The sequence below is a fragment of the Haliotis asinina genome, chromosome 6 (assembly GCF_037392515.1).
Source record: "Haliotis asinina isolate JCU_RB_2024 chromosome 6, JCU_Hal_asi_v2, whole genome shotgun sequence".
Taxonomy (NCBI): Eukaryota; Metazoa; Mollusca; class Gastropoda; order Lepetellida; family Haliotidae; genus Haliotis; species Haliotis asinina.
Genome location: NC_090285.1, coordinates 5,550,430 through 5,577,867, shown reverse-complemented (window position 1 = coordinate 5,577,867; position 27,438 = coordinate 5,550,430). Strand labels below are relative to the sequence as shown.

Below are 27,438 nucleotides of genomic sequence, written 5' to 3'. Positions count from 1 at the left end.
TACTGTTTGTTTAGCTTTATTTTGTTTTACCTTTTTAACTATGAAGCATTATTCAAACATCGTTCATTGTAACAAATAATTCCTTCATGTCTGCCTTTTATACAGGAGATACTATAAGTACATTGCCTATCTTCATTAAAACAAATTTAACTTTGATCAAAACATGGTTTACACTAAAATACTGGCCAGCATCTAAAACTACATATATTATTGGCATTAAAACCTACAGGCAAACAATAGACCAAAGAGTGGGCAAAATATTCATAAGAATCACAGTACAAAGAATCATTTTAAAGAAAAGCAGATTTCTGACATACACGGTTTCCTCCACTTAGAAACTTTTCATGATGAAAAGTACACAGTACCTTTCAATACCAGACATAACTGAGTAAATACTCTATTGTTCATTTACATATACTGGACAGGTGATTCCAAACTGTCAAAATCTGGGACTTGAATCTGTCATTATGCATGATCATATCGAACAAGACCATCATCTACACAAATACAAAAGCTATGTAGTTGAAACACAGATATGGCACAATGACTTCAGTGACCAATAATTGGGGGAAGTTTTACTAATACAACATTTGTTTCTTGACAAATCAGCAGATCTATACTGAATGACAGAAGGAGGGGGATTCCTAGCTAGCACCTCACAGGAAGCACATCCCGGGATTTTTCACAACTCAGGTCTCACATGTGCAGAAGGTGTATAGTGGTACACCAGCAAAGTACATATTTCGAAAGCCTTCACACTGGCGATGAAAGGAACCTTGTCCTCATCTTGATCAGCTAACAAAATTGCCTCCGGGTTACCTCATGATCCATAGAATCAACAGAGAACACAACACAGTTGGTAATCCATCAGAATTTAAGGTTACCTGTGTTGGTGTTGATAGAAACTCAATGCAAAATATACAACAAACAAAATGGGAAGCATAGCTTGATTACAGTGATATGTGACATGTTTAACATTATCTAAAGTATAGGGTATTGTTGTGGCCTCCAATGTCTTCTTGCTATAATGGGTATGAACAAGGATATCGGCTGGAAGGAACTGACCATGTTGTGAGCACATCACATCATTCTTACATTTGTATGTCCTCACTGTCTGAACAGTGGTGTAACAAGCATCAAAGCACAAGGAACATCTTGGTCTGTGGCTGTTGGGTTTGTTGCCAGTGAAATGTACTCAAGCCACCTTCCTGTGAACACAAATGTACCCATGACCTAACTACAAAAGAGCTTCCGATAGAAGCACACCATCGACACTTAAGTCAGGACAAGTATATTCCATATTCGTGTAGTCTGGACATCATGAAATTGAAACCCCATAATAATGTACAATAAATCTCTAACCTTGGTATGCACTGTGAAACCACCACTGTCTGCACTATCAAGTGTGGGTACATTTGTGACTACAGAATGGATGCTGCGGTTAGTTATGTATACTGAACTTTGCCTGGGATATGTTTCTGAAATACCTTTGACAGCAGCAACCTCAACATCCACCCTTGGACATTAGCAACACAACCCTTTTAAACGTCACAGAGTCCTACATTTACAAACAGGAACATCAGCTGAATTTAAATATTCCACAAATATTTTGTTCTTTCCTGATTTTCAACAAACATTCTTCATACATAAGTAATCATCAAATACTGAAATGATTCTAAAAAAATCATTAACTTTATATCTTATGTATTTAAGAGGACTAAAAGATAAACAAAACAACGCTGTCACCTGATGCATGGGACATGCTCAGTAGGAGACATGAAACTGATCTAAACATTATGGATATACGAGACACTAAATCTCTCTAAGGATACGTGCAACGATGTAGATCATCACATTTTGCAAGTGCTTCTAGTGATACATGATGCTTTCTAATTCAGTGTGCCAGTGCAAATCAACTAAAGCCATGACACTCCAACATGATAGCCTTAAAGTGGCTAATTCCTCATGAAGCTAGATTCCTTTCACTGACCTGATATACAGCATTGTTTGAAAGATGATGGTATTAAAGCTATCAATGTCATTAAGGATCCTGGCAAGACAGATGGATGTTCCAAGGATCATTTCTAAAGCATAGTACTGAAGCACATTCCCAGGGGATTGTTGCTGAGGAAAAGTATTGCAAGTATATTCACAGAGGACGTTTCAACAGAATGTTACTTACTGACAGATACTCCCATAGAAATCGTCTGGAGTAGAGTACTGAAGAATGTTCATAGTGGATGTTCCTTGAGAATATTACTGACCTCTCTCCACAGAATGCTCCTGGAGTATAGTACAGAAGGATATTCATAGAGGATGTCCCTGTAGAATATTACCACCGTATGTTCCCAAAGAATGCTCCTTGAGAATAGCACTGAAGGATATTCACAGAGGATGTTGCTGGAGAATAGTATTGATCAATGTTTTCAATGAATGGTTCTGGAAAATAGTATGACATTCCCGTAGAATATTACTGACAGATGTTCCAACAGAATGCTCCTGGAAATAGTACCAAGGCTATTCTCAGTGGATGTTCCTGCAGAATATTACTGAAGACTGTTCTATGGCATGTTCCTGGAACACAGTACTGAATGATGTTCCTTAGAGATTGTTCCTGCATAAAATTATTGAGAGATGTTCCCTGTGGACATTCCTGGAGAATATTACCAATGTCCACAGATGACAATTCACAGAGAATATTTGCTGAAAGATTATCCAAGAGAATAGTTTTTATTACTGGAAGGTGTTCCTGGAAATTATTTTACTGGAATCAGTTCCTGGGTAAAATTCCTGTTCCTGAAGGAATCGAACTGGATTGTTCCTTGAGAATATTATTCCCAGACAATTCCTAAGTTGTTTAGACATATATTGGCTGAGCATGTATGTGAGCCTCCTGTATTTCTCTCACAAGCAAGATTCTATTGAGCATTTTGCTCATGGACTCAGTGGAGATGGACTGTGTGGAGTACCAGACAGGACTGTCCGGAACACAGCTCCGCTCAGGGACCAGGTAGAACATGTCATTCCTGTTCTTAATACTCTCTGGGCTGAAATGGAAGAGAAAACTGAAAATAGCACAAATGAATTAATCAGACTGAAATAGTTCATTTAGCAGGATTTAATTATTTTACTTCTTTCTCCATTTTACAGTTAAAATTTAAGAAATGATTGAGATAGAGATATTTGTTTACGCTTTGAACCTATAGCATTATGTAATGATATCATGACATTGCATGATCATTGCAGGTGCCTTGACTGTGAATGAACTGGTTACCTGGAGCTGAAAAAAACAATAATATTTTGATACTGACTGCTAGGGAACTTCACACCTATTACGGAACAAAAATCTTAAGAAATACATTTCCACCAAAATATGATTATCACATTATTTTGCTATAGAAATCTCTCACAAGCAAGAAAAAAATAAAAATAAAAATAAATAAATAAATAAATAAATAAAAATAAATAAATAAATAAAATAAAAATATAAAAAATTATATATATATATGTATAAATCTCACATGAAACTCACACATTACAGTTACACATGACTTCAGAAGGTTTACTTAGAATGAAAGTATATCTCACTTACCATTTGGAGAGGTAGAACTCATAGAGTTTGACTGGACATCTAAGAGGGTTCTCTAAGTTCTCGGATGTCTCATAGACTGGTATGCCTTCCTTTGGCTTCTTGTTTGGGGTGCTCTGGCCATCTATAACAAGCACACAAATATTAGATGGGTTAGAAGACAGCAATATTTCAGCTACTTGACAATGGTCTGCAGATTGTTATTAGAAATCATACAATGGAAACATCGCTCATATCCTTTTCAGGCATTCTGTGTTTGCGATTTACATACCATTGCTTATGCAGTGGGAAATCTGGGGATATTGTCTCAAGAGGATATCCGAGTTAAATGCATGTAATGAACCATGGTTTTAACAAACTAAATTTACTGGTCCCTTTGAGTTTGTCAAAACTATAATTTGCTGTATTATTTGAGGACTGAATACAAGACATGTTTGGCCACACTTACTTCCTGGGTTAAGGCAGTAGTACCGTAAAGAGACACTCCGACCTTGACCTGTCACAACCTTTGACCCTGGACCGCCCTTCTTCCAGTGCTTCAGTATATGAGCGAAAGACAGTTTCATATGCTCTTCTGTTGTTTTCAGCATGAAGTGTTTGGTGTTGAAGTATATTAGAGTGTTGAGAAGGACATAGGGTGAGTGGGCACCTAGCTGTTTACACTCCCAGATGTGCTCCTCCTCTATCCGACACAGCATCTGACCTGGGACAAAATTGGTGAATAACTAACAAGGAACAGGGAGTTACAGGTTTTATATCCCACGTCAATGAACTATATAATGCCTCGGACTGCTTGGTATTACCAATATAGTGCAATACACTTTTCAAATGATACATTTTGAAATATCTTTCTGAGAACAGGCATATTGGAAGATGTATGAAGTCACTGTGATTAGCTTTATGGCTTATAAAATGTAACACGTTCATTCACTTGATATGTTTTCCTTCAATATTCAGTTACAAAATGGCATACTGTAATGCAATAAATTGTATAAAAAGGAAAACAGAATCCATGAATGTGCAACCTAATTTTGAGATTGCTGTTATCAGAACCACAACATGTATGGTTAGGAACTATGTACGATTCATGTCATTCACTGTCAAACACTCAAATTCCCAATATATTGCAATACATATCTCAATATGGGTACCTGAATTGCAGTTCAATTAATTTGCCAATATACAGCCCTAATAATGCCTTTAATATTTCTGCTCATCTGCCTTTAATATCATATACTCCCATAGCACAGACTATCCATAATTCCAAATTTGTAGTAAGTCATTCTCATCATTACCCACTAGTATCATAAAACAAAATGACTAAATGCACATGTCAAATCAACAGTGAGGTCAACCTACTGTTCTACTTTGATGATGTTATTTGCTTTCCAGAACAATGACCGATGCAATATCATGAAACACTATTAACCAAGCTGTTAAGATTGACTACCTATTTCATTTAGGAGCGTTTTACAGAAGACATAGCTTGATGAGGATCTTTCTGACACGGACCCCACACAGGCCAAAAACAAACAACTGACAGGCCAGACTGTAATAGCTGTTGAGGGCATATATATAACATAAATATAAAAACATTGCACATAAAGTCGTCATACTGTTAGTATTCATAGTCTCACACTTACCTGTTGCGTTTACTTTGGGCTCGTATTTAGCTAGCACATCGTTTAGACACTCTGTGAACTTCTCATAGTACAGGTCAGTGAAGATGTTGTCAATACGGCTGTTCTCATACAAGTATTGCTGAATACCTGGAAATAGAATTATACAACGTCAAACATTGGAGAACAACACTGATGCTTGATGGAGGATGGTAGTGTACTGTACTCCCACCCGCTTGTCAGTGATGATGCTCTACCAACAACGCCAGTCTGTGCCGAATGTAAGCCCCTAGCATCAGCTTCAAAAAACTTTAGTGAAATTATGGATAATTACCAGCTAAGGATGCTAGACTGAACAGAATGTTGAGAGACTGTTTTTGTACCAGTAGCTATGGTCACAGATTTCTACAGTTCCCTATGAACTTACCTAAACAGAGGTAGTAAATACTGTCGGGAGAATACTCCTCTCCATTTGGCTTCCTAACTTCCTTGACAAACAAACACAGTGAGTAGTTGAGCTCATCTGCAGTACACTGAAGCAGATCTGTCTTGAACAGCTTTAGTTTTCCAGACCCCCTTTTGGACACCTTCTCCAGCAGTGTATTCTTGTGGACGACCCAGTGGCGCCAGGCATTAACACCATATGTGTATTTGAGGTGCATATTGGCATCTGGAGGAGGAAGGGATGGTGCCAGAGGTGGAGGAGATGGCTCACTTGGAGGTTCCGGCTCTGGAATTTCAACTCGTGCTCTTTTAGACTGGCGGGCCCCTCTTCCTCTTGATCCGCGCTTCCCTCTACGTGATCGTGTTTCTCGAGGTGGGAGATAGTCATCATCTTCCTCGTCAATCATTCTTATTGTTTCGGGTTGGGGAGGAACTGGTGGGGGATCTAGAATGGAAAAGTGATGAACGATTAAAAATACTCTAAAATGTCTCATTCCCGAACTTGAACAAACCAAGAACTATGATTTGGTCCCTACTCAATTTACATGTAATGGTTATGGAAGATCCAGCTGATTTGCAATCATATAACCCAAAGGAGTCTTGATCAGATATATATGTGACTTACATCTCAGAAATCATTTAATGTCTCTTGAACTGTAATCCAGTCAACCTGTCAGCATAATGTCAAAAACCTAAAAACAGTCTGCTGATCAGGATTTGAATCGCAGCTGCTTGGTGTGGACAAAGGTATGCAACTCTTCACAGTGAAAAAAAAAAAAGCACCTATAATGATTGGATTACCAAAATCCTCTCTTCAAATGAAGTAATACATGATGACTATCTGTCTATCCTACACTTTGATCCAATTTAATTTGACAAATTCATTCTTTACTATCCTAGGAAAGTGGTTAATGGCTATGTTAATGGTGACTGTGCTATTTACAAATTGTATGGTCTCCATTCTTACTGGTCTGCATATCGACTGAAATCATGAATATTTTTGTGACTTCCTGTCACCACAAAAGAAACTAATTAATCATGTCATTCTTAAACCTGACCAACAGACAATTATAGTTGTTTCATACTTATTATCCAAGAAAATTATGAGCAGGTATGGGAATTTGTTTTACTGTGCAGAAGAACTGAGTAAATGAGTGAACTGCTAAATTCGAAAACACCCACACAGCCTTACATTTGGCCCTTCTGTTACATACTGTAATGTCGTACCCATCACGTGAGAGTTATACTTCAATAAAAGAACTAACTCAACTGTCATTGATACCAGAATTTCATCATGGTTTTGTACAAACTGATATTGGATCACCTCTGTTATTACTAAAGAACATGTGATAGAAGCTACAACTGATGAATTAGATCATTCAATATCAGAATATTATTACAGATTTTAGCCAATGAATTTGAAAACAAGATTTGGAAGCTGCTTTCTTTAAGGCTGTATATTGGATCTGTATGGATAAGTACAGGACTTGAGACGGTTTAGTCATAATTACAAGTAAGAGTGAATAACCCTTAGATTGAACATTCTATCATGCTGATAAATGTAATCAATAGTGGTGTCTGATTAATATGTCAACAGGCAATAGTCGCAGGAGATTGATTATTTTTTTACTCCTATAAAAGGCTTAAAATATTTGCAAGCAATTATGGCCCTTTGTCAATATTTACTGAACCAGCAAAGATTAACAAGCATTAATGCCCACAGAAGATTATCACAGTTAGAAGCAAACATAAACCTTAGTTGAATTCATAAACGCAATTGTAAAATTCGTAGAATAATTTGTACAAGTAATAGCAAAATTGGTAGATTTGTTTGTAAAAGCAATCATAAACATAAACTGGCAAAGCAAAGGAACTCACCATCAGTTTGGGAAGTGTTTAGAAGACTAAAACATAGGGTTGTATCTGTTACAAAGGAAACAAAGAAACTTGTTACTGTAACTAAACTCCAAGATTGATGAAAATGTTAGAAAAGAAAGGCATGGTAGTATTTCATAAAATGTTGAGAGAAAAGATAACTGATGTATTTTGCTCACCTACTGACAGAATACGCAGCTTTGAAATAAACTACCCTGATATTGTGTACATTGTACATGACCCATTGTGTTCCTGTATCGTACTCGAAATAGTATGTATTATTGTATTTAAATAAAACAATGTATGTGATACAACTAAAACTACATACTCAGGAACACATTGAAATAATTTGATCTTAAAATTAATTTATCATAGAATCATATAGATTCAACTTTTTCACTTGGTTTTATACTTTAATTACCATTTGTAATGGTTATGTTATTGGCTCATTAGTGCTGTTGAGTAAGTATCTGATGTCAGCAAATATGTTGCTACAAAATGTATTTGTATTTGGTCAGCATAAAGATAATCGTTTGCTAATCCTTTTAATCATCACATAAACATGTTTAATATGAAGGAAAACAAAGTTCTATGTACAGTCAACTTCTTTATTGCAATGGGTGCGATGTTTCGGTACTAACATCCTTATTGAGCAAGTGATACATAGAGTTGTAACATGGAGAATATATACATATATACTTTCAAATGCCTTTCAAAGAAGAAATGTTTAATATGTTTATAAAGTCTGTTCAGTTTAGCATGTCTATCAACCAGCGTGAAGAAAATCACATTTGAATGGTGACATGCCTTAAACTTACTAGTAGTACTACTGCTGATTGTTTGGGCTTGTTTTTAAATAGTGTCTGACTTAGAAAAGTAAACATATGTCTTGTCCAAATTCTGCACAATCAATTCAGAAGTGGAGTTTGGTTCATTGCTCCTGCACACTTTTAGTTGATAACACTGAACTGTGTATTGTTGAACGACCAAATCAACAATCGGATCATTACTACTCTGATATGTATAGCATTACCGAAAACATAACTTTCAATTTCCATTAAGATCAACTTAACTTGTCTTCATTAAAATAAGAACCCCCAAATCCCAAATTATAGAAAAGTAACTGTTCACCTCTAGGCTGATCTGCACTGCATGAGTGAAGGAGAAATATAGAGCAGTTTAGGATTTTATTTCTCCAGAAACCGAAAATGGAGACAGACAGACAGACAGACAGACAGACACACAGACATGCTGGTTCCCTAGTTGTTCAAGTAGCATTGCCTTGGCGCTGTCACTTATACACAAACCACATGAACCTAGAAGTATAGTTCACTGATATGGCAGTGGGCGACAGAAGTTCCTGTTTAGATGATAAAGATGATGGGCAGCTCATAGTCAGACATACTCAATACTCTTAACAAACTTTTGAGTTAAATGACTCAAGTAAACATGTTTCATTTGACATAGTTTTTCACAGTTTCACTGTCATACAGTTGATGATGTTCATCTACAGTGTGTGAGTATGGCTTCATGTCACTTTAAGCAACATTCCAGCAATATCACAGTATTGCACACCAGGAATGGGCTTCCCAGTTGTACTCATGTGGGGTGGGGTGGGGTGGGGTGGGGTGGGGTGGTGTGGTGTGGTGTGGTGTGGTGTGGGGTGGGGTGGGGTGGGGTGGGGTGGGGTGGGGTGGGGTGGGGTGGGGTGGGGTGAGGTGAGGTGAGGTGAGGTGAGGTGAGGTGAGGTGAGGTGAGGTGAGGTGAGGTGAGGTGAGGTGAGGTGAGGAGAGGAGAGGAGAGGAGAGGAGAGGAGAGGAGAGGAGAGGAGAGGAGAGGATGGATGATGCATGGGTTATGTCCAATGTTATGTCCAATGCTGTCAGGGTGTAGTCACCAAAACTGAACCATTGCACAGTATTTGAAAATATACCCAGTTCATACAGTTTCTGCTTGGAAAGATAATAGGTCTCCTTGTTTAGCAATACTTTGAACATTTAAAGAAGAAACGAAAAAGTTTGAGACACAAAGTTGAGACACAAAATAAAAATATTTGGAAGAAGTTGCACAATAATACCCACATTGTCATCAGTAAACACTCAAATATGATACTAATGGTAATGCAACAAAGCACTGGATGTTTGCGACATTCAATTCAATACAATCTCAAGGGGATGTCTGGACAAGCAGCTGGAACCATGAAACGAATAGGGTTATTGTAGGTTGTGATTAGTCTGAAGGTCACCTCAAAAAGTAACTTGTGTGGCGCAACTATACACAGTGAGAAACACAACTAAATTATTAGCAGTCTCGAACTAATGGACATGGGTCTGGCTCAACTGTGAACATTTCCAACTGTCACAACACAAGCCACAGATCCACTGACAACTCGTACTGCTTGACAAGTATTAGATGAGCCAGCACAGTGAACATGTTTGTGACAAGCTGGCAGGGCAATTAATCTGGACAAATACACTTGGTTGTTAAAGGGAGATTAGTAATTAAGTATGTGGAATGCATGCTGACTGTGGCATGAAATCAATAATGCTACTGTTAACACCTGTCTTGTAGAGCAACTTAGTTCAGCAAAACACCATCAAAACATGGGTCGCACGAGGAAATTGAACTTTTCAATATCTAGAGGACGACTAGTTTCCCTCTTGTTTCATATGGAATGTTCTGGAGGGCGTTCCCATATATGCAAATTGGGGTCATTTGCCAGGACGTGGCTCATCTAAGACTTGTCAAGCAGTAGTTCCTGCAGCAGTCAGTGACAATATGCTGCAATCTGTCCATATGTGTAAACAGGAAGCTACAAGTATTGAGAAAGTATTACCTACCTGTATTTACCGCGACAGGTTCAACACTTGTCTCAAGGTCAAGGACAGGGCCGGTGATCTCCTCAGCCATTCGCAGTGCCATCTGAACCAAGTCCTCCTCCCCACCGCCTGGTGCCCCCCGATCTATCAGTGGCGCCACATCATCACCATCATCTTTGTCATCTGAAGAACATGAACACATGAGTGACTAGTAATCCACATTCAGTGTTTGATGTTCAGCTCAATCACTGCTGCCTGGACACACAATTAAAACACACAGTGCTACTTTGGAAATAATTTAAAGACAGGACATGGGACATAAGAAAGTGGATGTGTTATTGGCACAAGGGACCACGCAATAATGTTTTCTGACTTTGAAACTCATTCAGATTGACATGTTTAACATAATCATGACCTGTTCAAAGTGTGTGTGTATGTTTTGTTTTATGCTGCTTTCAGCATGTGCTAGCAACTTGATGGAAGGAGATAACAGTTGATCTGATCCAAGGGCCCAGATTTCAAAGCTCTCTTAGTGCTAAGATAGTTGTAATTGCAATAAATTAACATGAACATATAACATGACTGGGCCCAGGTCTATCTATTCACTAGAAATAGCATGGAACGCTCTAACCACCAAGGTACTCCATGTAACTGTCTACTCACTTGTAATGGCTGGGAATGGTTCTCCATCACTTTTATCAGTATCACTGTCAGAGTCGCCACCACCGCCAGCAACAGCTTCTGCCATCATCAACAACTCAGCCTCCAGTGGATCAGATGGAATCTTCTCTCGAATCTCCTAAAATCATCAAGTGCAGTGATTAGCATCAATATCTGTCCTTAATGTGGAACTCATATTACCATTACATGTATAATACCCTCTCCTTAATAATCGCCCGACACAAGAATTATAGGAATTCAGTGTGCCTGTGAGGGGTGGCTGGGAGGGCTTTCTTCATGAGTCAGGATAAAGTATCAATTTTATTCAGAAAATGAGAGACAATCATGGCCGATCAGCTGACCATGTGCACAGGTGTATTTTTACGTCCGCTTCTTTTAGAAGGGAACTTCAAGGGATTTCAGGTATATAACAACCTTCACCAGGGAAGAGGAGATAAGCAATTAAGTCAGGAGTCAGGATAAGGAAAAATAAAGGCTTAACACAGAAACTTTGCAAATCATCTGTCTAATATCTCACAATAGATATGGTCATGAAAGAGCATGACACAAATATTCAACAGCACTCTTTCAGAAGTTCATATTTTCTTAGATCAGAAGATGAGTCTTGCATCTGTCCTACAAGTTCTGGAAATGCTTTTGTGTCTTACAAAACATTTCATGTCATGAGTGAGATTGGTTTTACACAGTTTTTAGCAATATTCCACCAATATCATAGTGGGGAACACCAGAAATGTTCTCATTATGACACTGGCAAAGATGGGTGTCATATAAACTATGCCTACTGCAAGCAGGGTAACCACTATATCTACTTACTTTGATCTGCTTGAGGATCTTGTCTGCTGTTTTCTTAGCTGTGGGTATAAATATGGGGACTGGTATTGGGATAGGGATGGCCACCATCTGTGGGGTTGGGGCTGCATACATTGCCATTGGGCAGGGAACATATACTGGTACTGGCACTGGTATCAGCACTGGCTTGCCTTGGTGCTCATCTGAAATAACAAACAAGAGTCATCAATATCAACTGCAATGGCAAAATACTTTTCATGAATATTTCTACAAGTTATGATTATGTCAAATGTTCTGGTGTGTATATAAGAACACAACTCCTGTCAACCAGGACAATTTGAGTCCCCACAAGACCAAGGCTGCCATGGAGTATATAGACAGCGAAAAAATGACCCCTGTGGTTCATCCTCCTCTAGTCCCGACCTAGCACTGTGTGACTTCTGGCTCTTCCCAGTATTGACAGAACAACTGGTTGGCAGGAAATTTTCATGGATACAAGACCTTTCAAAAGCTGTGATTTCAGAACTCAGTGGCTCGACCACCTCAAATTATGCAAAGAGAGAGGAGGGGAATACTTCATGGGAATGTGAAAATTTCAACTTCGTATGATAATGCGGTATGTTTTTACACTCTTGTTGCCATTACTTCTTGAACGGCCTTTGCAGTAAAGTGGAAGGAGAGTACTGAAAGGTTTTAAAGTTCTGCTCTGGAAAAGAACACTAACACCAATTTCAGTCAGTCAAACTTGTTGCCATGGAAACATCAAAAATATCTTATTTAGAAATCAAGAATGGGTGGGAGAGAAAAGAGTGGAAAGAGAGGAAAATGGGATATGCCTTTTTGGAGACATGTTAAATGAAACAACAGGACATACATCATGAACGACACCAGTGCCATCTAATACATGGAATTCTGTGGATTCGTGGAAAATTCTCATCCCTGAGAAATACAAAACTACCAAAGGGAACCAGTACACCACCAGATCTATGAAGGTGCCAAGTTTGGTGAAATATTGAACGGTTCTTCCCCAGAAAAGACATATGTGCACAGCTGGATGGATGCATGCATGGATGGAACGCACTTTAATACACCATTTGTGGAGATAAGTCAAAAATAATAAAATGATCACATCAGACCCACTTTTCACAAATGAATTATATATCCACTCTTCTCAAGAAAATATGGTAATTCCACTCTTACACCAAAGATACAGTGAATATATAGACTGACCTGTCTGCACCTCCTTGCTGACAGAGTGTGGACGACAGGAAGTTGCTTTTGTCTGGACAAAGGGTTTACACAGCAAAGACTTGTTCTTCATCTGTTTTGGGGGCGGAGGTTGGATGATAATCTGTTGTTGGGTCGCAGTTGACACACTTTGCTGCAAGAAATAAGTGCAAACATTTTCACATATTCCATATGTGGCAAAATTTTGGATGAGAGTAAAGTTACTCCTTGGTATCATTCAGCAGACTCTGCCTGCATCTTGTTTGTCTTCTTTATTGGTACCATTATCAGGAAAATAGCTCTACATTGGAAACTGGAAATTGATGAATCCCATTTGGGAATGCAGTGATGTCAACTACCAACTTGGGACCAGATTTCAAGTTCTAAACAGGTAAAGGTAATCCCCAAACATGGATGACTAAATCCAATCCTTACGGCATGTTCCTACCTTTCCAGCTTGGCTGACAACGACCGGTACTGGTGTGTTGGACTTGATGTTGACCGTCTGCTGCTTCTGACCAGACAACATCAACTTTCCTTTGGCACCTGTCATCACAATGTTATTCTGTTTTATTATTTTATCAAACATGCTAAAATATTCTAGCTAAATGATGGCACAATCTGTGACTTAATTACCCCAATCTGAAGCCCATATCTAGAAAAAAGGTCTCATAGGCTCAACTTATAAATCTATATAGTAACCATAAGAAACTTAAAAAAAAAATGCTAAGATTTCTTTGTTTACTTGCTGTTTAACGCAGCACTCTTCACTCTTTAACGCAGCAATATTCCAGCTACATGACAGTCATTTGTAAACAATCAAATCTAGATCAGACAATCCAGTGCCTACTGACATATAACCAAGATGTAAGTGAACAAATAGAGATTAATACACGAGCAAGTGTCATATTGTTTTTCTGACACGAGTTTCGGGAAAACAAAATGACACACACGTGTTACTTTCTTTATTATTCATTTGTATCTAACTTTTTATTTCTAAACAACCAAGTCCATGTGAAATGAAATCAGCTGTTGTCGCTTGACGTAAAGGTCAAGGTCACTTAAGAATACAGTGATACAGTACTATGGACATATAGTATTCCCAGAAATTATTGAGAATCATGTTGCGTCATGTAACTCATTACGTTTATTATCTTCTGGCGTTTTACTTACATAAACATGTTAAAACATCATCCTTTTACAGTCTCAGTCTTGTTTTAGTACTTTGTTAGACCTCCTCGCTCAGAAATGCATGCCTGAATACGCCTAGGCACACTACCCATCAAAGTTTGTAGGTAATCGTGTGACAGGGTATCCCAATATTGGACCACCTCGGCCTTCATATCTTCAATATTTCTCAGTCCCTTTTGGTTTATTCTGTCCTTCATGACTCCCCACACATTCTCAATTGGGTGTAGGTCTGGGCTGTAAAACTTGAACATTTTCGCCCGACAACCACTGTTTTGTGTAGCGCGCAGTGTGTTTTGGGTCATTATCATGCTGGAAAATCCAATCATCTTCATACAATGTTTGTGCTGTCGGAAGAAGGTGACCATTTAGAATGTCAACGTATCTTTCTTTTGTCAAGTTTCCCGTGAAAACACACAATGGCGTCACTCCGCGAGCCGATATGCCATCCCACATGTGAAACTTCGGGCTATGTTTTGGTCGCTGGTAGATAGGTTTGACAGTATCTTTGGTCCAAATTTTCACACAATTAGGGAAAAGCCAAACAGAACTTTCATCCGAAAAGAAAACATTATCCCAATCTTGATTTTCATGAGCCCGACACCAGTTTAAACGGTTTTCCTTTTGTGCATCTTTCATCAACAGCGAGGGAATTCCACGTTTTTTCACCCAATTAAGTCTCTGTAATTCCTGCCTAACTGTTTCATTGCATACCTGAGGACTTCCTCTGCTAATCATTTCATTTCTGATGTTCTCAACACTTTTCAATTTGCCCCTACTCACAATCTGCCCAAGTCTTCGGCGATCCACAACACTGAATTTCCTAGGCCGACCTGCCCCTGCTTTGTGCTCTATCCCGGTTCCTGTTTGAATATTCTTCAAAGTTCTGTATACTGTAGACAGAGGAATACCATGTCTACAAGTTAACACTTTAGCATCAGCCTCACCCCTTTCAAAATCATCTAGAATGAGCTTTCTTTTCTCTCTTGCTGTAAATTCTGCCATGTCAACACAGGAAGCCGTCTGCTCAGACAAGGGAGATAACTCTTGACGTAATGAGCTGCCTTCTAAGCCTTCAAGGGTTGTCTCCCTTATTTAGTATGCTTAGTGCATAGTGAAAGCCCTTTTTCCAATCTTAGCATCATTAGGAAAAAAACAAAGATTTTCTCAATAATTTCTGGGAACACTGTAAACTACCTGTGTAATGCTACTAACTAAAGGGCGCAACATATTGACTACCTACTCTTGCACGAAGACAAAAAATACAAACACATTTTGAATTGAAATTTAATCTTTATCAACTTAAGTAACAGTAAGAACTGTATAACTGGAAACATTGTTAATGGGAAAGTTATTCGTCGTCAAAAGAGTCACTGAGAGGAGATCAAGCAACATGGCGATGGTTTATAATGGCTCGGTCTCACTCACTGCCATAGAAGACTAGTTAATTTTGATGTGGAATGTCCCCCACATATTGGACCTCCGAAGATAGCGTGAACGTCACCAGACAAGGCTGTGTTGTGTTTGTGTACGACATGAATTGGGATGTTCAATTTATTTCGGACAAACTGCTGGTGACGGAACGACTGAAACATGGCATTTCCGATCATGGAAACATGGCAGGCTAATTTCCGGTCGAAGACAACAGATTTCCCATTTTCCCAGTGATGTGCATCAGAAAGGTGTGAATAATTGTTCACACTGTACATGTTTATGTCCAGACACTTGCATGACCTCCGTTGGAGCTACGTTATTGTCTTGCAACTTCTGAATCAAATGTTGGTGAGCATTAGTTAGCCATTTGTCGCCAGTGACGTGTGCTCCCTTTGTCGTTATTGACTTTATTTTTACCTTTTCTTGAAATCTCATATCAATAAACACGGTGTGTGAAAAATTGTTTGTTTGTAATGTTTTGTATTTGATAGCATTTCATTGGTTTGTTCTTGCAGTAGCGAGATTGAACATTCATAGTAAATTTGTAGTAAAAAGTTATGAATGAAAAAAGTAGGTCCACATTCCAATGGGGTCATGGAGATCATGGTCGGATAACTGACCAATGAAATTCATTTTAGGGTTTATTACACATGTGCAACATATCAGTTTTATGTACTCGGTTACGTTTCACTGTATGGATAATAAATGACGTTAATAACTCCCTTAATATTTCAACAGAATGTTAGTGTCATCATTCACAACCGCTTTTAACAGATGTCTGAAGCCCACCTCTGTTTTTCCATGTGATGATTTTAGTAATTTTTACTGCAATATTGCTATTAACAGCACACTCACTCACTCACCAGTGCAACTAAGTATTCTAAACAGATTGTCTGTTCCTGACATGTTACTTACAGACTGGCGCCATAAAGCTAGAATATGGTAGTATTAAAACACAAGTATGTTATATCAACAATAAATAAATCGTTCAGTTATTTCCCTCCTTCGATATCCTGACAATGATGAAAACAAGAACCACCATCTTGGCAAAAACAGCAGAGATTTTCTTACCTTGTGGTGCAAGAGACACAACATTAGAGATGACAGGGAAGGAGTTGGATTGACCTTGACCTGGAGAGCTGCCACTTGATGCTGGAACAAAGATGTATTGACTGATCTTATCTCAAATCTTATACCTAAAAACTGGGACCTGCATTATCTCACTTTCTCAGTTCACTATGTGTATGCTTCTAGGGCACATTCACAAGGCACCTTACAATGGCTGATCCACAAGTTAGTGAAGGGATGCTAAACCCCTACCTCATATAATTTGCATGGCCACTAATCAAATGTGTATGTGCCCGTAATAACTTGTACATTGAAGGTGATCAGTATCATAATTTATTATTCAATTAAGTAACTATAGTTATTATTCACATATACCTTTTGTATTCATTTGTGAGTGCAAAGGTATATCTGCTGGAAATGAATAGAGAGCTGAAAGATGTGGAAAAGACAAAGATACCTCTTGTATTTGGCTTGTTTTGTAGCTGAACCCTTTGTTGTGAATGAATGGTTGGCTGTGAGGAATTCTTCGAATTGGCACTGAACTGTGACTGGAAGGACATGACACAGTTATATGAACAGAAGTTGCGCACCGAAGCATCACTCATAGTCAGATGGTACTGGGCGGGGACGTACTTGTGACAGTGGTCACATGTCACTGCTTGGTTGGACTTGGCTTGCAGGTTCACTCGATACAGAGACAAACAGTTGAGAGAGCAAAACAACTGATACTTATTGTTGGAATCCACACGCTCAATCATGTCAAAGTTCACTTTCTTAGTCCCACACCATCCACACGCAACAATCTTTTTGTGCTTTGATCGGAAAAAGTTCACACATGCATCTTTACAAAATCGTTTCTGTTGCCCTTCAAACTGGATGAAATGAGAAACAACATCTTCATTTGGACACAGGCCCTTACAGTTGTCACATGTGTTCATACCAAGCTTGTTAGCGTACTGGAAGGCTGACAGACAGGGGTCACTACACAGTCGGTTCATTACACCATTTAGTTTGACATTATGTTTCATCTGGCCACTCTTGGCACATACAGCACATCTATTCCCCTGTCCAGTACCCTTCTTACCGGTGCTCTCAACACCGATTATCTCTACATCACTAGTTTTTTCCTCATATTTCTTCAAACAGTTTTTACTGCAGAAGTCAAGGAACTTATTTGTGTCAACTGGTGCACAAAACGAGTCACTGACAGTGGCCAAATCCTTCTGGCAAAATGCACACAGACGCAGTCTCTTCTTGTATTCATTACTACACTTTGCTGAACAGAATGTCTTAAAATCGGTGCCAACTTGCAGACAGAAGAGGGGTCGGAACTCAGGAGACACAAAAGATGTACAGTAAGAACAGGAAGAGTTGAGATTACTCTGGTACTTGGCCAGACAGGCCTTGCTGCAGAAGTCCACATTCATCCATTGTACAAATGGCTTTTGGGTGTTAATGTTCATCAACTGACACACTGCGCAGGTCTTGTATTCTGATTGGCTGTTGGAAGATTTGGCAGTTTGCTTCAAGGAACCTGTTTGAGACCTTGTGGTTGGCTGGCCTGGGGACTTTTGTTGGGCTGAGGTGGTGTTCTTCAAAAACATGGTTGGGTTTGCCCTGAATCTGCGGAAACAGGTGTCGTCACACAGATGTTTGATATCTCCATTACGTACTATGTTGTACTTACACCGACCGACCTGCAACAAGATTTGAAAACTGGTTACAATGTTGAGATAATAGAATGTACATTGGTTTAATCCTAATTACGCATAATACATAGTCATACTTGTCATAAGAAGCACTTCTGAACCTTTCTTTGCAATCCTCCCTAGTTACAATAGAGGAGTTCATCTGTTTATTAGTTTTTGAGTTAGACTAAACTAAGGGACTTTGTTCGTAACAAGCCTGTGTTCATAAAGCAATGAATGGACACCTAGAAGGATCAGATGTGATGACTGTTGACCTTTCACTGCCTCACACTCACAGGCGTCTTACACTGTGTGATCCCCATGCTAATCTGCTGACATAGTAAATAAACTACTGCCATGTGTAGTCCTGGCGATTGGTACCTGGCACTTGATAAATCCTGTAGTACATCCATATTCACATTACTCTATAATACATGTACACTCAGATTACCTTGCCACACACGATACAGGACTGCATCTTGGATTTCTTGCCTCCTGACCCAGGAGGGGGTCCTGGAAGTGCCCCTTTTCCTGTGGCAGGGCTGCCTGAGAGGTGAAAATGAAATCATATAATTTCTCCATTTCTATATCCATTTTTACACTTACATATTCACCTTGCACTACACTTCTAATACTGCAGCACATTGAATTTAGTCCTGAATGACAATGATTTAAATTCTGGACACATTGACTTATGCAGGGACAAAGGCTCATTGTCCATGAAACAGACTCAAAGGGGTCTTTCTCAATGATAAAATAGTTTCTTACTGTTGATGTTGCTTTTGTTTAAAAATATTTTGTACTTATCCTGATTGAGAGACTTGCCCTGTTGTGGGATGAAAATAGACAGCATTCTGTCATCAGTTCAAGTGGTCATAACGAAATGATCTAATTTTTTCAAGTGGTCTCTAGGCAAAAGAATCTGATTCCTTTTGCTTTGTCTGTCAATCTCAAGACCATTATTAATAACTTAAAATCTTCAGCCAATATGGAAGAAACATTTGTTACATAGGCAGCAGTCTTGGGCTCTTGGCCACAGTTGTAATATCTTGTCTAGTAATTTTCTAAGTAGCATGCTCATTTAATGAAAGTTGACATAAAAACTCCAAAATGTTTAGAAAATAATGCCACAAAGCCGTCATACCAGATGTTGCAGGTGGAGGAGTTGTTCGTTCCTGTTTTATCTTGGTCTTTAAAGACTCTTGAGTGATCTTCTGACCTTCTTTAGCATTCTGGAGAATTTAAAAAAAAAAAGAACCCAATGTTGTAGGCAGACACAACAACAAACGTTTACTGCAATTGCTGTAAGATTAACTAAACGAAACATATGCTACTAGTCTAAGTAAACTTATCCTCAGTGCATTTCGTTACGCTCCACCACTGAGTCTAACAAAACCTTATGGGAGGTCGCGTCAGGTAACCTTTGAGACTGATCAATCAGAACACAGCTTACCAAATCGTGAAAGTGCACCTTCACACATACCTTTTGAACTTTATATCGTGAAAAGTTTCGTAACCGAACAATTACGAATGCTATTTAGTGTACGCTCGCTTCCGGGTGACAAACACGGCGTACGTACAACCATAACAACGGTGAGTAAACAGTCGCTGAAAATAGTGTTTTGGGCAATATTCAAGGATGTTTTCTTGCGGAAATAATAGCTAATGGTAACAATATCAAGAAAAACCCCAACACGTATATACTGAAATAACTGTGTTATGTGCGGATTTTGTTTGCGGAGAGATCTGTGTCAGTGACTTGAATGTTTTGAAAGTCCCTCTGATCCCTAAATAGTAGCTGTTGTCTGATTGGTTAAATCTATTTAACCGTCTTGCGTTTGATTGGACGGCCATTTGTCGCTCAAAGGTTACCTGACGCAACCTTCTACTAGGTTTTGTTAGACTCAGTGGTGGAGTGTAACGAAATACACCAAGACTAAGTTTACTTAGACTGCATATGCTACTAAAGACAAGAAGTTAACAAATATTGTTTGGGGATGGGAAACCAATCTCTTCAAATTATCAAAAAATATCAATGACTAACACATTTCTACATTATATATTAATTCGACTGCAGCTGTTGACACTCAAGGCATCAAATTTTATGAGTTTGCCTCAAGTACATCAAGCACATTAACTAAGCTGGAAAAAAACCTTCTCCTCGTCACCATGGTAATGAAGTTGTACTAAACCATAGATGTCAAAACAACAACATTTGTACAAGGATCTGTTCATACTCCTCTCCTCTTGGGGTTCCCTTTCAGATCCTTTACAATAACTAGATGTTTTTTTTCATCATGGCTCATAATGACATGTTTACATAAATGGCTGAATGATGAATAATGTCAAGAACTTACAGTTTTAGCAGCTGATTCCTTGTCCTGTGGCTCTCCACTCCCTGACACTGATGCAATGTGGAGGCCACTCACGTCTGCTCCACTCGTCACTGATGATATCTGCAGCCCCATATCATTAGAGGAGTCCATGGTGGCTAGGGATGAGCTGTCTTTCCCTTTTCCCTTGGATTTTTCTCCAGGAGTGTCTTCCTCGTCATCATCATCATCCAACACAATAGCTTCTGGTTCTGTTTTTTCATCTTCAATCACCATCACGTCATCATCCTCGTCTTCCTTGGTTTTCTTGTCATCCTTAGATGCATCTGCAGACTTTGTTTTATCTCTATTCTCATCTTCAGCATCTTTGAAATCTTCTGCATTCTGTCCATCTTTGTCTGTGGTGCCTTCTTTTGTAGCATCAGCAGCATCGATATCAATGACATCACCATCTCCTTTTTTCACAGAATCAAGACTAGTCTCTGGATCCAACACTGGTGGTTCTGGTGACTTCTCTGAGGATTTTTCATTTCCAGCTTTTTCTGTTTCTTCAGTACCCACCTCATTGCATTGGTAAACATTGGTGTCTTTGGCCTCTTTGGTTTCTGGTTCTCCCTGGTCAGTCTCTGTATTGCTGGTATCATCCACCTCCATAGTCTCTGTTGTTTCCATTGCTTTACCTTCTTCAGACTCATCAGTTTCTGGATTCTCATTTGTATCCTGGGAATCCTCTGCTGAAGGAGCATTCTGATCTGTTGGTTCTTCTGGTTCAAGGATAGGAGCTTCTTCTTCCAGCTCAGGAGCTTCTGCTTCCAAGTCAGGAGCATCTGTAGAAGTTTCTTTTGCCTCATCCTGGATAGGAGAAGCAGGAGTCCTTGGCCCTGCTTCAGTGTTCACTCCCTCTCTTTCACCTTCAGTGTCATCTAAAATTGTCTCTGCATCTTCTTTCTGGTCATCCTCATTATCTTCTCCCAGCAAACGGTCCTCATCTTGTTGACTGATGTCATTATCAGCTAATTCTGCATCTTCTACAGATTCTGCTTGTGTTTGTTTCTCAGGTACCTCAATCTGAACCACTTCATCCTCATCATCTGCTGAGGCTTCACGATCTTCAGTTCCATTTAAATTGTCTTGAACTTCCTCATCGAGTACTTTGTCAGGTATTTCTTCATTTTGAGCATCAGTTACATCATCGTCCTCCTGCATATTTTCTTTTGATGTGGTTTCCTGAGCAGATCCTGGATTCCCAAGAGATCCCTGTTCCTCGTCCGCTGTAGCTGGACTGGCTTCAGCACTCTCTTCCTCCATTGGTTCTGCCGGAGTTGTAGGACCATTCCCTGTACCATTATTCAACTCCATGACCTCAGATAGTCTGTCTGCATCAGCTGGGATGACTTCTTTCTCATCATGTGCTGACCTGGAATCCTGAGGAGAGCAAGTATGAATTTTGTAACCTGAGTCAAAACAATGACAAACTTAATTGATGACTCACACAACACAAGGATAGAGTTGTTACAAAAATGATAAAAACAGTCACAGGTATTTCCTTTGCCTAATTTCGCATATAAAATAATTACTATAAACAAGAGTCATCAGAAGATGACATATCCCCCAGCACCCATGTATTTGAAAAGACAAATCATCTGACAGTTACTTGATGTTTTTTTCAGACTAAGTTTGAATTGTTTCCGTGCAAATCATGAAAAATATAAATGCCATTCATCTGTAAGTAGCAAAAGGCACTACTTCAAGATCTGACTCATATATCTGCAAAGATTGGTTGAAAGATATGAAATGGTTTTTGAGTGGTGCTCAGGAAACCAAGCCCATCCTTTTCTTCTGAGACTAAGTCCATATTGTTTCCATGGAAACCGGGAAAAATAAAAATGCAAACAATTTGTAAATAGCAAAAAGCACCACTTTGGAGTCTAGCTCACACATCTGCCAAGTTTTATAGAAAGATATTAAAAGGTTTTTAAGTTGTGCTCCGGAAACGGAGCACATCCCTCCTGTTTGCGACCAAGTACAAAACGTTTCCACAGAAACCAAGAAAAATCAAAATGACAAGATTCTGTAAATAGCAAAAGGCACCACTTCAAGATCTGTCTCAAACATCAGCAAAGACCTCTTGAAAGATATTATGAAGTTTTTGAGTTGTGTCCTGGAAACAAAGCCAATCCCTCCATTTTGAGACTATGTCCAAATCGTTTTCATGGAAACCAGAAACAATAAAAATGACAACAATCTGCTAATAGCAAAAGGCACAACTTTTGGGTCTGCCTCACACATTTGCCAAGTATTGCTGAAAGATATTAAGAAACGTTTGAGTTGTACTCCGGAAATGAAGCCTATCCCTCCCTTTTGTTCCCTATATATCTACCAGGTCTTCAAGAAAAATGTTGAACAGTTGAGTTATGCGCCAGAAACAAGCCCACCAATCCCATTAGGCTAAGACATAAATGTTACAAGGAAAAACAAAAAAAAATAAAAATGCCAAAAATCTGTAAATAGCAAAAGGCACAACCATAGGTTCACTTTATTATACCTTCAAATTTTGGTCTAAAAATATTGAATGGTATTTTAGTCATGCTCCGGAAACAAAATGATTATGGACAGAGAGACAAGGAATCGAATAAATCCCCCAACATGTAATGTTGGGGGTTGGAGAAGGGGTGGGGGTATAAAAAGGGATAAAGTGCATTTGCTTTCACAAGTCTGCAGGTATTGTTTAGATATAAGACCGTACTAATCCTTACAACAATGGGGATTAAAGCAATAATCTGTATTAGAAATGCATATATGCCAGCAAATATGGGGAAACGGTAAAGTTGATCACATTTCATTTCTTGCATATAACACCCGCAAATAAAATAAATAACTAAGAATCATTTGACAAATTTGGTGACTTTCTTAATTCTGCTAAAACAGCATGTAATATCAACAAATAGACAACCTTTCTTACAGCATCTCCTGTCGACAGTTTAGTTCTTTCTTGATTTCACTCGAACCTTATACCCACGGAATACTAAACTCTGGTCACCCCAGGAATTCTAGAAGATTAAGAATTTTCTGGATTTCATCTTCTTTCTATTCTTTTATAATGTTTCGGTCTGTGGCCCCATCATCAGATAAAACTAAAGAGCTGTACCTGTTAACTGTGCCCTGTTCATAGGTTTAAGGTATTTATGAGAATCTAGCATCAGTGAACCTTAGAGTCATCTGTTGTAAGATTGAGCCAAAGGATCATTGATCATTTCATGTTTTCAACTATATAACACATAAATTAAATGTTTTTGTGGCGCTAAGACTAAACATTGGTGAACCCTGCAAGACTGACTGACTTTGATTTTACACTGCTCTTAGCAATATTAGAGCGATATTAAGGCGGGGGAAACCAGAAATGGGCTTCATGCAAGTAAAGATCTAAAACTGGGTTCATAACCATAAATTGCTATTTTCTTCAAGTTATGCATCAAACGTGGACTGTCAGAACATGTGGTTTATGAAAGTAGATCAATTGATATGTCAAAGATGTATGACAGCCTTTGTCTTCCGGTCCTTTGTAATCAGTCAGCTAAGCTTATACATATAATTACAATAAACCCACTCTTCATCTGCACACTGAACATGTCTAATTTGGCAGAGCCTTCTTGCCAAAGTGACATTTGAATTTTAGCATTTTTAGGCATCCCCACCAAAGCAGCATGCAGCAAGACTGTGAAGATGTGAAGATGTGTAGATGGTTACAAGGGATTAGAACCAGGGAGACATGTTGTGGCAGTCTATAACTGCCTATGTGTCACAGTGAGTTCTATAACCAAATTACACAAAGGTCACACAAAGTGAAATTCACACCTACACAGAACAAAGAACATCAAAAGGGCAAAAGCATAGAGTGCTATGAAACAGAACTGCACATATTATAGTCTGTTTGGCTCAAATGCAGACTAATGAATTGCAGCCAAGTGCCAGAAAAAAAGCATCGGGAGAGACACAATGTTGCCTAGAAAGCTATGTTTTGTAAAACAGCAATAGGCCAGAACATTAGATTGTGCTGATTTATTTATTATGTCAGGCTGAGTTCCATAATTTTCATGTGATGTCATTTATAATTTCTTGATGATATGATTTCATTTGTTTTATACATATTGCTTATTCTCTAAAACTATTTGTTAAATACATATTAATTAATAGTTATAAACTATGATTTATAGGTTTATTATATTTATAAGTAATAAAATGTATCATGTTGTTTATCATTTCTTGTCTTTAATCTTATTTTCCCATAAATACGTAAAGTGAGTGGCTTTTGGTAATTTTTTGAGGAGCTTTTGCTTCAGAGACTTTTGAACCAAGGGGCTTTTGACCTAGACCCTTTTCATGCATACCATCATGTTGTCATTGTTAGTTCATGTTAGATGCATGCAGGTCTTGATTCTTAGATTAAGCATAGATCTATCTTGACATGCTCTGACTCAAATATATCAACCACGTCTTGACATTATGAAGACAAATATTCCTAATTTAACTAAAAGATAAATAAGAGTCATAAGAGTATGACTGAACATTAAAATGATTAAAATTTGAACAATATGATGATTTTGCCCCCACCCCTAATTTGCCTGGTTTGTAACCAACAATAACTTGCTGTCAAGGAGAAATCGAGTGGGACTATAGAAGAGAAATTAATTAAATAAAACGAAAGTGTCGCGATTGAGCTCAGTACTCCTACAGGTCCTGGGTAAAGTCCTTTGATGTGGTACTTTATTTTAGTGGTGTCTTGCTTTGATTGTTCATTTCTTGTTGAATGTTTCACTCAGAAATATTTTGGTCAAATGGCAGCTGTGAATAAATTGTAAGTCTGGGCCAGGCAATCTTGTGACAAAGTCACAGAGACTGATAACCTCATTTGACTGATGAAATCTGTTGCCTCTTACAACATCAAAATATATAGTTAGGCAATGCCATTTGTTTTCAAAATGGTGCGTATCCATTGAACAAATGGAGAACGAGAGAAGTCATTTCCTGCAGATGCATAACCTATGGTGACAGTGTCATTCTCCATGGTGAACAGATGATCAGTGACACAGCTGACAAAGTGCAAATACAGTACTCTGGTACATTTTGCATTACACAAATATGTAATAAACATAACTGTTTAAATTACAGATCAATATATGATACATTGTAATAAATTTGCATAAAAGAACATGATGTCAAGCTATGATGTATTGAACGAAAGATAATTATAATTTCTTCTGTTTTAATTTTAGAAGTCCAACTATTTGCCATGTTCACAGTCAACAAAGAAACAGTTCTACCTCATAGGAATGAGCAAACTGGGATAAACAAGATCAAAATGCCAATATTTCTAAGTGAATCCTCCAGCGTGTGTGTGCGTGTGGATGGGCGGTTTTGCATACATACACGCACCTTTAACCCCACCGCTGGATCTTTGTCCTAAAATTCTGTTACATGACCATTGATACGCAGGTGAATATGATGTGTGCACCCTTCTTTTCTCAAAAAGCTGTATCTGCCCTTGACATGCTAAATAACCACTGATTGGACTGGGTTTTTTTACGTCAATTTCATTGGTGTCCTTGTCATAATGTCAGCTCTGTACAATAATAGTGAGTGGCTGGACAACATCAGTGAAATGTTATTACAAAGACAATGGCTTCATCATAACATATCCACTTACTGATTTGTGGTTCAATGCCTGGACACCATAAGTTACACAAGTACTAAACATCTATAAAGTGTAACCCCAAATATAACATGTAACATTAATTTTGACCACTTTCTGAATGCTGTTGTGTAATCATATAAAATGCCCACCTATTTCTACATAAAAACTGGTTTTGACCTAAAATACTCTTACATCAGCCGACTTCCAAAATATTCAAGGTATGAGGAACATTGAAGAAATTAGGTTTTGATTTCAAGAAGATGGATTGCCTCTATAAAACCACTCAAACGTTTCTCCTTTCTGATTAAATGGAGGTGATATTCAGAAATATAAATGACAACTTTAGAATAGTTGTATTATTGTTAAACTGCACATGTTTTGCCATGCGGTTTTATTACTCTTTTAATAACGCTGTATTATCTAATTTAATGGGAATTTGCTGGACATGGCAAACAATACACACAAGGCGTCGACGTGACCCTTCTCCCTAAAACATAGGGTGAAACTCGGGTTTCATGCCGAATCAGCCAGAGCAATTTAACCTCGGAATTGCCCAAAGGGAAATAACTGCGATGAAAGTTAAATGCTCTGCTTACTCGACAACAACAAATCAAAATTGAGACAAACATTTAACGAGTTTCAGCTCCAGCTTAAAATTAAATGCAAATTCGGTTTGGGCAGGACATCTCGAATAGTCATAGGTGTATGATGCATTGGAAGGCATACCGTCTCATCTCCTTGCACATGTCCGTCGCTAGCGTCCGCCATTCCGCTTGGTGTTGGATGAAATAGGGCGGGAAAGTTTGTGATATCCGCAAAGTTGCTAAATTTCGTGGTATATAAAGAGGTCCCGTTTCAATTTTAACGCATACTTATTCTTTTTAACTCTGCAAAATGCTCATAGAACTGTCAAATATTCAAATACAAACAATCTGAGGTAATAACTGCATATCTAGCGTCAAAGCCTCGTTGTGGAAAACGGCACCTGTTTT

The 27,438-nt window shown here is 38.5% G+C and overlaps 1 protein-coding gene across 3 annotated transcripts; it reads right to left on the bottom strand.

The window, feature by feature from the left end:
• Nucleotides 1-27,426, bottom strand: LOC137286316 (zinc finger MYM-type protein 3-like). Of its 3 annotated transcripts, none has more exons than XM_067818094.1 (17): nt 27,173-27,426; nt 20,779-22,179; nt 19,566-19,653; nt 18,873-18,967; nt 17,191-18,430; nt 16,737-16,817; nt 13,492-13,589; nt 13,047-13,197; nt 11,841-12,019; nt 11,010-11,145; nt 10,368-10,529; nt 7,531-7,575; nt 5,636-6,097; nt 5,233-5,358; nt 4,038-4,292; nt 3,593-3,713; nt 1-3,047 (listed from the first exon to the last, which is right to left on the bottom strand). In XM_067818094.1, exons 1-17 carry the CDS (start codon nt 27,212-27,214, stop codon nt 2,858-2,860), a joined length of 4,872 nt encoding a protein of 1,623 aa, XP_067674195.1. In that variant the 5' UTR covers nt 27,215-27,426; the 3' UTR covers nt 1-2,857. The 3 variants fall into 3 exon arrangements, with proteins under 3 accessions (XP_067674195.1, XP_067674196.1, XP_067674197.1); XM_067818096.1 differs by lacking the exon at nt 1-3,047 and adding an exon at nt 3,057-3,280; XM_067818095.1 differs by lacking the exon at nt 7,531-7,575.
• Nucleotides 27,427-27,438: the final 12 nt, after the last annotated feature.

Excerpts from the sequence above, each read along its gene's own strand:
- LOC137286316 (XM_067818094.1), bottom strand. The coding sequence starts at position 27,214 with ATGGCGGACGCTAGCGACGGACATGTGCAAGGAGATGAGACG. Across the intron at positions 18,968-19,565 it reads TCCTCCACCTGCAACATCTG|GCAGCCCTGCCACAGGAAAA; the intron begins GTATGACGGCTT and ends TTCACCTCTCAG. Across the intron at positions 12,020-13,046 it reads CAGCAAGGAGGTGCAGACAG|ATGAGCACCAAGGCAAGCCA; the intron begins GTCAGTCTATAT and ends TTGTTATTTCAG.